At 38.6% G+C, this 11,868-nt stretch overlaps 1 protein-coding gene across 1 annotated transcript; it reads left to right on the top strand.

The window, feature by feature from the left end:
- Positions 1-2,153: 2,153 nt before the first annotated feature.
- Positions 2,154-11,868, top strand: LOC120572736 (E3 ubiquitin-protein ligase ZFP91-like). The gene is made up of 11 exons (XM_039822130.1): positions 2,154-2,816; positions 3,230-3,261; positions 3,368-3,499; positions 3,599-3,635; positions 3,747-3,833; positions 3,948-4,106; positions 7,521-7,571; positions 7,666-7,744; positions 7,979-8,093; positions 8,254-8,353; positions 10,120-11,868. Exons 1-11 carry the CDS (start codon positions 2,488-2,490, stop codon positions 11,021-11,023), a joined length of 2,025 nt encoding a protein of 674 aa, XP_039678064.1. The 5' UTR covers positions 2,154-2,487; the 3' UTR covers positions 11,024-11,868.

The raw sequence follows: 11,868 nt of genomic DNA, 5'->3' as shown, positions 1-11,868 counted from the left end.
CTCCCTTTTCCAATACCCTGCATACACTCACATGGGTAGCATTCACTCCTGTAAGATGCCTATTGCAAGCACAGTCTGATCTGTTGGCAACTGAGCAGCTCTACTGGAGCAGATTGTTGTTAATATAAGATGAAAATATATGATAATATAAAATGACACATAAATAGGATTAAAAATAATAAACAATGAACAGAACAGTAAATCCAGGGTTGCTACAGTGCAGTTAGGGACATGAATAAATAGCCACAAATTAGTTTATTTAGTAAAAGGCATTGGCAAACAGAAGCTTTAGGCAAAAATAAAACTGACAGATTTTTTTATTTTTTTTACCTTGGTAACACTGAGCAAACCTGTATGAATAGTTCATATTATAGCAACAGATCATGAATGTAATTTGTTCTTAAGCCATTTAATGAATCAATAAATCAAATATGTGACACACAAGGAGCCAGTGCAGGGATCTGAGAACAGGAGTGAAGTTTTACACTTTTCAATAAATCTTTCTAAGACATACATTCTTAAATGGTTGCTTTCCAGGTGAAAATGGGCCAATCTTGCAGTAGTTTTGATGTGGATATTAGAATGATGTCTGGCTAGGTTTGAGGTATTTAACATTGAACACTGACTTTTAATCATTCTTTTTTTGAAACCAAAAAGTATTTTATGTTGTATCTTTAATTGGAAGTTTGGCACATCCAATCACTGATTTGTTCATAACAGCCTGGCTCAAAGGCCCACAGTCAAAACTTTATAACCTGCAGTGAAAACCTTTCAAATGTGTCTAACTGTACAGCTGCATTGTGATGTAAATATAATGTAACTTTGAGAAAAATAAATGGCAGACATTGTGATCACTTTGATGAATCGTGCAACTAACTCAAGCAAGATTCAGGGTTCTGCAAATTGATTTTAAACCCATAGGGGAATGAATGGACAATGAAAACAGGTATGCATGTTCATTGGTGCTCTGAATTAATTAACCAAGTCATAGCCTTGTGATTAAATTATGTACCTCCGTATCATGACAATAGCCAACCGTTTATAAGAGGGAGTGTTCAAACTTAAAAAAAAACAACAGTGGTCACACATTTTCGACAAACGTGAATTGAAATGTTTAAATCAGAATACTGGCACAGAACAAGTTACTTTCTGCCTCTTCATAATATTCAAATCTCAGCGTCGCAGTCTGTGCCACACCTAACATGAGAGGGACATGTCACGTTGCATATATAACAGTTGTGACGCAGCCACACCTGGGATAAGACTGTCTACCAGTGACCACATGCTACATTACACAATATGGGAAAGTTATTAGTTTGTTTGTATAGGTGCCATATGCCAATAAAAGAAGAAAAAAAAAAGCACAATTATTTGTAGTAGGCTACTTAATTAATTTAGATTGTTTATCTGTGCAATGTAGGAGGCAATAAGGCTAAAAGACTGTTTCTACAAGTAATAAAGCTTAGCCAAAGTCCCTTTACTCACTCACTTACTCATTCATTCTCATCTCTCTCTACCTCTCGCTCTCTCTCTGACTTCTACTCGGTGAGCGTTCACTCTAGTCAACCAGATGTTGCAGGATTTCTGCTGTCAAACTTTAAAACCCATTTTCGTCTCTGCCGCTGTCATTTCAGAACGAACAGATGCGACCCTCCTCCACCCCTTCACCTCACGTCTTCACCAGTCCTGCTCTATATTCCACCATCCATGTCTTTGGCAACTCTCTTCACCACCACCACCACCACCAGTGTCTAGACCACAGGGGGATATATCCTGAACTTATCATGGCATCACTCACTAACCCCTAAATATGCCACGTTGCGATGGGTTTTAATAGCCAAAGACACTTCAATTCTTTTCACCATGCACTTGAATAAAATGTGATTGTTCACTCTAAATTAGGTCTCTCCTGATTGATATAGTAATATCTAATTAATTTAAATGAATGCCATATGGAAGGCTATAATAAGTCTAAAATATATTTTTTTAAAGTAATACTTAATAGTAGTATTTATTCATAAGACCAAAATAACTGAGATAGATTTATTTTATGGGCTTACCGAGTGTTTCAAGTTATAACTACATTTCCATAACGACCCTTTTCAATCAGTATGGAAGCCCGTGAGTCCAAACATATCATTGTCGCATATCCGCGCTACTGCTCTTAAAGGAGACGCATCCTAAACGGGCCTATTCTCGGTTAAAGAAATAAGAGGTTTGCTATAGCTTTAAGAAGTAAATAATGCTGAATGTTAGTAAAATTATATTCATCATACAACGTAACTTTTTTTTATTTATTAATAAGCTAGTTGAATGAAATGCTTGCGTAGTGACTAAACATTTACTCTTGAGCGAGCTAACAAAACTTGGTCCCAACAGGGCCTTTAACGTCAACGTTACGTTTGTCTTAGACTACATTTCTGTTCACAACTGACGTTAACTAATTACAAAGGTCTGTAAGGGTCATAACAGTTAAATAAGAGCAGCATGGACTCTGAAGTAGACGAGGTTTCAGGTACTCGTCCTGGGATTGAGATAACCGGAGACTCAACGGAGGCCACCAAACCATCACCGGACTCGACTGAACCGTCAAGCGGGAGAAGGGGAAGTAAAAGGCTAGTGAAAGCCGCAGTGACCACCTCGGACTCCGGTGACTCTCAGTCCGGTGTTCGTGTTTTGCGAGCCAGGGGAGCTGAAGCTGGCAGGACTAACGTTAATGAGTCAAAGAATGCCACTTGCAAGCGCAAGCCTACGATTATGCTCCGTGGACGTGGGAGACCTGCGGGATCACGTTCCAAAAACACACCGGCCATGCAGTAAGTGCTTGCACAAACGCTCGTCAACTACTTTGCTGTAACGTTACACTACTATTGCAACAAGCTTACAAACGTTAACTAACTGCATCACTCACAGAGTGAGTCTAAGTTTACTAGTGAGATTGTACTGCAAGGAGGCTTGGGGCTATAATTGTAAGATGTGTGCTATATCATTGGGGTTTCTTAAAGCTATAGCTAGGTTTACTAGATATTGAAACCAAAACAAATGAGTTGAATGTTTGAATGCAAGTTGCTTGTGTTGTCCTGTCTGTGCTTTTGTTACCCTATTCCTGTTCATTGTCAAAGAGGCAGTAAAGTTAAAGCATACTGTGCATTTTCCAAGGTATAGCCTACTACAGATTAATTTTGATTTGCGCCTGGCTGTTATTTACTGTAGACTTTCTTTCACACAGACCACAGATAAAGAAATCCACTGCCAAAAAAGGTAAAAAGGCATATACTACTACAAATCATTTTCACTATTAGTAGGATTTTTTTTCTTGTAATTTATTACATCTGTCACTAATACCTGGGCACTCTGACTTCTTCAGCATCCAAACACACTCTTGGACCAAAGCTGTCCAAATCTAAAAAAGGCAAAGGGAGACCTCCAACCCAAGCCTCTCACATCCCACCAGCAACAACATGCAAGCCTGAAGCAGAGATGGAGGCTTCGTTGTGTGGTAAGACAAAGAGCACTTGCAATATTTTTACTACAACACTACAAACAACGGCAGTCATCTAAAACTGAAATTACATTATTCATTATCTCTGTTTTTCAGAAGAGGAAACTGGTTCTTTCAAAGGAAGCGATGACAGGTGAGTGGTGTACAACTTATTGAATGAGCCTCAGAGAAAATTTTTAAATTCATGTATAAATTGCTGATGTAAATTTAATTGTGGCCAGTGTGGTGTTGATGTACATATTAGCGTTGCAGATCCAGATGCAGCTGTTGACGAGGATCCCTTATTCAGAGATGACCCAAGTGACCTCATCTATAACCCTGAGACTAAGACGTATGCTGAGCTCTGCCTTTCCATAATGAGTATTATTAATGAAGACTTCCAACATGATGAATGTTAAAATGTTAGTTTCAATAGTAAATTAAACTTTATCTCTTAACTCCTTAGGGAAAGATCAAGGCGCCATACAACGTTAAAACAAAAGGAAGTCAAGAAGGAGGAGTCAGAAAATGAGGAGGAAGAAGATGACATTAAAAAGGAAGAATCAACCGAGATTGTTGTGCAGAGTGAAGTTGGAGTGGGCAGTAACACAGAGCCACCCAGGAAGTAAGCAAAACATGGGTTGATGATTAGTTAAAGGATTGCACAGGACTGATGGCTGATCACACTGACAATAGATATAGACAATAGTGAATTTCATGTGTCAGTGGTACCTGAAGCCACACACCCTCACCAATTGTGTTCAGTCTGACAGCCTGCTTACTTAGCCTGACGTGGTCATACTCAGATTCTAGTCAGAATGTGAGTCTGAAACTGCTCCATTGGGCTGTGATTATGGGGCATGTTCCAACCGAACCAGGAAAAAAAATGCCTCTGCATTCATTGGATAGACCTACAACCAATCAGAGCAACAGAACTCAACTCAACTGTCAACAGAACCAAAGAATTTCTAATATAGGAAGAAGTTCCACTCTCTCCTTACTTCCGGCTTCTGGACTGGTTGCAGTTCCACCAGAGATCCATATAGGGGGCGCTCACAGGCCAGTGCAGAATGAATGGGACTCTATGGAGCTATACCCCTAAAAATCCACTTTTCTCAGGATATCATTTTTTGTCTAGTAATTTGAATGTTGCATTCGAAAGGGGAGGCAAAGAAAATACACACTGCTGGGTGTTAGATTTTTTGAAAGTCGCTTTTTTGTTCTAAAAAGCCTTTTAAAATGTCAATGACGTCATACACATATACGGCCAGAGATACTGCTTTACGGCAAGCTCTGAGTCGCTTCCTTTTTTCTCTCGAGGCATCGACAACACAGCTGACAGGTTAGGCTCTCCCTGTCAATAAACATGCTAGAAAGAGGTTTGCTGATGTTTTAAAGACCACACCGAAATATTCACTCTGACATTCAGGCTCTGCTTCGGATGCCGTCAAGCTGGATCTCCGATCGTAATCAGACCTTCACTGACCAATCAGCATTCATTAGCAGAATGCTAGCGTGTTATGGGCAACAACGACTCACCCTGTAAGAAATCAAAAGGACATAAGTACTCGTTCATTCAACTTTCGACCTATAATCCATGTTGAACTTGCAAAAACTACAATCAAATCTGAGGTTTCTCAACGGCAATCAGGTGAAAGAGACAAATTTAGCCATCTAGCCCCATAGAGTCCCATTCATTTTGCACTGGACCGCGATCACCCCCAGTGGAACTCTGGTGGAACTGCAAACAAATACGGTACAATGGGGCTGAATAGGGAGTGGAACGGCTTTCCGTAGACCGGCTTTGACAGAACTCAACACTGTATATCGTCTCCATAGCAACCACTCTTTGCACAATGCATTTGTTCTAACTTCCGACTTTTAGACTTTTTTTGAAGCTAGATATATCATTTGTTGCGTGTAAATATGAATGTGGATAACGTCAGTGATAGTGACATGCTTGCTACAGTTGCATTTCTAGAGATGAATCAGCGAAAACACGTTTTATTTCTCTGATTCACAGCTTTGTTCTAGCATCGCTGGGCGCTCCCTCTCTTCAGTCTCTCTCTATCTCTCCACCATATAACGCTACCGTGCTTTCTTCTAACGCCGCTGGGCGCTCACTCTCTTCACTCTCTCTTTATCTCGCTCCACCATATAACGCTACCGTGCTTTCGGGCAGTTGTTGAGGCTCCTCCGCTGAGGATTTTAATATTAATGCGCTGTCGTATTGTCTGTAACAGACGCAATGGTGGAATCTACACATCTCAATTCTCCAGCGGCAGCCACCTGTTGTAAACAAATTCAACCCAAGCGTTCTTTGGTGAGGTGGTTGATTCTGTTACTGTTGATCATCTGTCCGACAATTTGATTGGTCCGAACAGATCCTGTTCGGGCAATAATTGCTACTCAATGGAGCAAGTCCAGACCGAACTTCCCGACCTCGAATGTTGTGGGCGGGGCTAAGTTCGGCTGGCATCCAGGCTACTGCTTACTGACAAAAGGTTTGCTTAGTGCACCATAAAGGAAGTGAACAATATAAATATGGTCATATTTTTCCTACAATATAAAATAATAATAATACCGATAATAATAATTTAACATTGGTAATCTTTTTTTATTATTGTATAGTCAGACCAAACTTATCCGGGGCCAACATTAAAGCCCAGAACACATTTCTTCTGACTAAATTGACTTCTTGGATTTGGAAAATGAACACATGAAGTCAAGTAATCTCACCAAATTTCTTACCAAATACCTCAATATCTATATTGCGGCGATATTGTAGAGTTGACAATTGGTGCTTTCACTAAATTTTTTATAAATTATCATCAGTAACATGGACAAATGTATCACTTTAATGTGATACATATCAAAAATCTAAGATGATATATTGCCCAGCCCTACAATTGACGCACAAAATTACAACCCCGCCTAGATAAGGAGTAAAAACAACCTTTTGTAGTTGTCGTCAAGTTGTCCTTATACCAGCACACAGTACAGATCATTCACAATGTTAAAAATATGCTGTACTTCTCACAGAGCTGTATAGTAACGAAGTATAACTACTTCACTACTCTACTTAAGTACTAAAAGGCTGTATCTGTACTCTACTGGAGTATTATTTCTTTTCTCCTACTTCCACTTTTACTTGAGTACATATTTTCGATGAATGAAATACTTTTACAATACTTTTACTTTTACTAATAACGTAATTTACGTAAGAAATCCCCGAGATCACGTCGTCTTTCTTTTCATTACCCACTCTATATCCACCCTGTGATGTGAAGCTCCTAGTTTATCTGTATGTTGCTAGCTTGCTAACTTTCCTGTTCATCACATGTTACTAGCTAGTGTGTGATACATTTTTTGGGGGATTTAATCGTTACTGTGCTGGAGAGGATGTTCATTTTACTTGCACAGTGTGATAACTGTACATTTTAATTCAGTATTTGTTAATATTTGTTATTTTTAATATAATATATTTATTTGTTAATTCCTTTGGCTACAGCCTTAGGCTAAACATTTGACATAATATAAACAATATGATATTCAAACTTTTGACTGCTTTCTTTAATAACTAAATAACACAATACTTGTACTTTTACTTTCAGTACTTGAGTAGTACATTTTAAAATAAACTACTTGCAATACTTAAGTACAAAAAATGTTGAATACTTTAGTACTTCTACTTAAGTGTGGTGCTTAAAGAGCACTTCTACTTCTACTCAAGTCACTTTTTTGATAGAGCACTTGTACTTTTACTCAAGTATGGGTCTCTAGTACTTTATACACGTCTGACTGCTCATGGACGTAACCCCAGACTGACTCATCTGCATCTTGCATAACTTTTTCTGTTTTTGTGATATTTTTTATTTTTTTTTTGTGAACCATAGCAATCCTAATTCAATTAAAATCCAATTGTGCGTACCAAGGCATGAAGATTCCCGCCTGTAACAGCCAATTAAAAGTTTGGGAAGAAGGATTAAAGTATTTGTCGACATTTCAAATCTAGTTTTGCAATCTGTTTTCATTTTAGGAGAGGTAGACAACAAAAAGATGACAAAGTCCCTCGGCTGCCAAAACAAAGGTAACAGTCTTAGTTGTATTATGCACTGTAGATGACTAGTACTTTTTGCATAAAGTATGATTATTATACAGTTTCCCTTTTTCTGTCTTCATAGGAAAAAGCCCCCAGTGCAGTACGTCCGCTGTGAAATCGAGGGCTGTGGTACTGTATTGGCCCACCCACGCTACCTACAGGTTTGCCATCCTGTCAGCTGTAACCATGACAGCCCCAAATATTTTAAAAGGCACTGTCTTAAATTTGGCACTGTACAATAGCAACAATATTAGCTTCGCCTTAGAAAATAAATTGGTACACTGCATTTTTACATACTGTTTTAGATCTGTGAAGTTACCTTAAGGTGCAAAACATCAGAGGTTGGGTGTGTTTACTGTAATATTTACTTATGTTCTCTCCTCTCTTTATTTCAGCACCATATCAAATACCAGCACTTGCTTAAAAAGAAGTATGTGTGTGATCACCCCTCCTGTGGGCGCTTGTTTCGTCTGCAGAAGCAGCTGTTGCGCCATGCTAAACATCATACAGGTGACACCGTGTTAAGACTGGCACCATACCTAATGTTTGATTATGAAGCTAATTCTATCATTTCTGAGATGCTTGAAAGGCCAAGACAAAAAAAATCAAAACCTTTCATTTTCTTTGCCTATCCTGTGTTTGTTTACTCGGCTTGTCATTTGTCTTTCAGATCAAAGAGACTACATCTGTGAGTTTTGTGCTCGTGCCTTCAAGAGCTCTCATAACCTGGCTGTGCACAGGATGATTCACACAGGAGAGAAGCCAATACAGTGAGTAGCCACAACACTTTGCCGTATCATGTCACAATGTGTGCTGTGGACAAGGAAGAACTTTTTTTTTTTTTTAACAATGTGTTTATTGTTTTGATTATATAAGACAAGTAACAGTAAAATACTTTTCCATTTCGTCAGTTATTTCCCACCCCAACAAGAGAACACATCATTCTCTTCTCCATATAGAAATACTCAAAAGTCTCAGAAGAAAATCAATCTTAATACAAAACAGATATTGCAAGGTGCCCAAAAACCAAATATACATTACTATACTTTACACATAAAAGTTACATTTTCCAGCAAGACACTCAACAAACAAAAAAACAAAGAGAAAACAAACAAGCACTAATACATAGTTATACCTCCTGTAATAAATGACCAATATTATTGTTGTTAATGTAGTAATTAAACGGCTTCCATATTTCTTCATATACATCCAATTTGTTTTTAATAAAATATGTTCTTTTTTCCAGTGCCATACACTGTGCCATGGCATTAATCTAAGCTCCAATAACTGGTGGATCAGACCTTTTCCAGCTAAGAGCTATCATTCTTTTAGCTTGTAATATAGCAAAATCTATAAATTTACGTTGCTGAGAGTTTAGTCTAAGATTCTTTGGATATAAATGCAGCAAAATCATTTTTGCATCTAGAGGAATATTCAACGATAAAATTATCTTTGTAATATTAATCACTTCCACCCAGAAGTCTCTAATGATGTTGCATTCCCAAACACAATGCACAAATGATCCTTGAGCATTCCCAAACACAATGCACAAATGATCCTTGAGCCTCTCTGCATTTAAAGTATGTATCAGGGATATTTTCGTTAAACCTATTTAGTTTGACAGGAGTTATATAAGTCTGCATCAACCAGTTATATTGAAGTAGTTTTAAGCTAACGTTACCTAGCTGTTTCTGAGCGTTTTTACAGACTTGTCTCCATTCATCCTCGGATATATCCTCACTCAATCCCACCTTCCATAATTCAAGTTTCAAGGTTGTTGATTCAGTAGACCCTGATGCAAGCCAGTTGTAAAAAACTGATATTAATCATTTATTATTGCATTTCTTGGTAATTAATTCCTCCAAAGCAGAAAGTTCTGGCAAGTTTAATGACTTAACGTCAAATAACGTCAAAGCTCCTTATCTGTAAATATTTAAAGAAATGTTTTCTTGGAATATTATAGACAAGGAAGAACTTATTATGTAATAGGGCTGACTTGTGTCCATTATTACAAGGTTCAGTCTTATTTATGTAGAAAGTATCCATTTAAAATAACCCCATAAGACATATTCTCTTTAATTCTTCCTTTAATGTTAACTACAAACATTCTTAGTGTTGCTTACATGACGAAATTCAGTTTTTATCTTTGTTTTTTGTAAAAGACTAAATAAATCTGGGTTTGAATTAAGAAATGGATTATAAACCATGTTTATAAACAACCATCTTAATTGTACCCTTTGAGTCTGCATCATTCTGAGTGAAATGATTAGTATGTTCATTATTTTATTTTTTTATTACACTACTATTTTGATAGCAGTTTTTGTCATTTCAGTATGTGATGCAATATTGTTGAAGTACTTGTACTTCCCTTGAGTGTTTGTTATACTTTTAACCTATTTTTTTAACTTCTTAACTTCTACCACTGCTCCTGAGTAAATTGTAGTAAAAGTGAAAGTAAAGCGTCACAGATGAAACTCAAACGTCAAGTCAGTTCATACTAGAGTATAACCTGGTCTTTGTCTCCGCCCTGTGGCAGGTGTGAGATCTGTGGCTTTACCTGCCGTCAGAAGGCCTCCTTAAACTGGCACATGAAGAAGCACGATGCAGAAGCATCCTACCAGTTCTCTTGCTCCATTTGTAGCAAAAAGTTTGAGAAAAAGGACTCCGTCGTTGCCCACAAGGCCAAGAGCCACCCTGAGGTGCTCATAGCTGAAGCCCTAGCAGCTAATGGGGGCTCAGTAATAAGCAGTCCCATCCCAATCCCAGAAACTGTCCCAGTACTCACCCCGACCCCAGAGACTGTCCCAATGCTCACCCCGACCCCGGAGACTGTCCCACTGCTCACCCAGTCCGACCGACCCTCTGTCAGCCAGGGGAACCATGAAGTGGTGAATAGTACACTCACTCCACTGCAGCAGGTGGTGCTTCCGCTCGCTCCACAGACTCCGTTAGATGTATCTCAGGGCCAGTTCCTCCAGCTGCCCACGCAACATGTGGTGCAGGTGGCACCTCAGCAGCAAGTCCCCACCTTGCTGCACCTCACCACTGCTTCTCCTGCTCACCTCTCCAGCATCAGCCATCCTCAGCTCATCCACCTCTCCACCGTTCCTACCAGCACTGTTGCATCCATGACCCTTGCGGACCCACAGAGCACCCTCCTCACCCTAAGCTCCGTCAGCACACTGGCCTCCACAGCCTCCCTGTCTTCCCAGCAGGCTCTACAGTGGGGCAGGGAGACTCATGAGGATACACAGCTACCTGGGGAGGGGGAGCTGTGGGACAGGGTGGTGGTGGGTGGCGATCATCAGGATGTAGAGGAAATGATGTGGGAGGGAAACGAGGAGAGGAGGAAGGAAGATGAGGGAATTGTATGGGAAAGAGAAGGAGGAAGACAGATTATTTTACAGTGTGCCGAAGTTCATGAAGATAGTTTAATCTAGCTAGAAGGCCATAAAATGATCTGAACAGAAACGTTATGCACAGTAATGTTTTTTTATTTAAGAAAGGAACAAAAGACTTGAAGGACCTGTCAAAATTTTAAAAGCTGACATTTCAAAAATTAAAGACTTTATCTCCATGGGGTGTAACACAGTAGTCATATCAAGTACATAGCTACAGAGAGCAACTTATATCAGGGAGTATGATTTATAATATTATAGATCACATACACTTCTTTTTCCAATTATTGAATATTTTGTAACCTTTTGGTTTTGTCACCCTTGTGTTTGAATGTATGTGTGTATGTTAAAAGACTGCAAGAAGATTGCACATATTGTACAAGAAAGTCACAATTATATCCCTCATTTCCACACGTGAATGTATGGTGACATTGACATAATTGGGTCAACTCTAGTAGTTTCAGTTACTTTAAAGTTACAAAACAAATTAACTGTGAGCAACAACTACAACCAAATGAGGTTATTGGTGTAAAATATTTGTTGTGAGATTACAATAAAATACATATTAAAAAATGTAATTTCATTTTTAGTCTGGACCTTTTAGACTATTCTATTTTGAAGAATAAAAAGAAGACTAAATCTATATTAGGACGTTTTTGAAATCCTTTGAGAAATGCGAGATCTTGTGTTTCACAGTAGACATTTTGAATTGTCATAGTAGGAAAAGCATATAAGTTACTATATTAACAATGGCTCTGTTCTATTCAAGTGTCCCGGTAGGTCATGAAAGTGTGACAGTAAGCCTGCATGCTATGCAACATGTTAAAATGTATTGTGAAAAAAAGCACATTACCTCATTAATTTTCTAAAGAAAAGATTTAAATTGC

The sequence above is a fragment of the Perca fluviatilis genome, chromosome 14 (assembly GCF_010015445.1).
Source record: "Perca fluviatilis chromosome 14, GENO_Pfluv_1.0, whole genome shotgun sequence".
NCBI lineage: Eukaryota > Metazoa > Chordata > Actinopteri > Perciformes > Percidae > Perca > Perca fluviatilis.
The sequence above is the reverse complement of the archived record's forward strand: the minus strand, read 5'-3'. Positions and strand labels throughout refer to the sequence as shown.

Bases quoted from the DNA above. Each gene is read 5' to 3' on its own strand.
- LOC120572736 (XM_039822130.1), top strand. From the start codon at position 2,488: ATGGACTCTGAAGTAGACGAGGTTTCAGGTACTCGTCCTGGGATTGAG. The intron at 2,817-3,229 runs GTAAGTGCTTGC...TCTTTCACACAG, and splicing joins AAAAACACACCGGCCATGCA to ACCACAGATAAAGAAATCCA. The intron at 7,572-7,665 runs GTAACAGTCTTA...CTGTCTTCATAG, and splicing joins CCTCGGCTGCCAAAACAAAG to GAAAAAGCCCCCAGTGCAGT.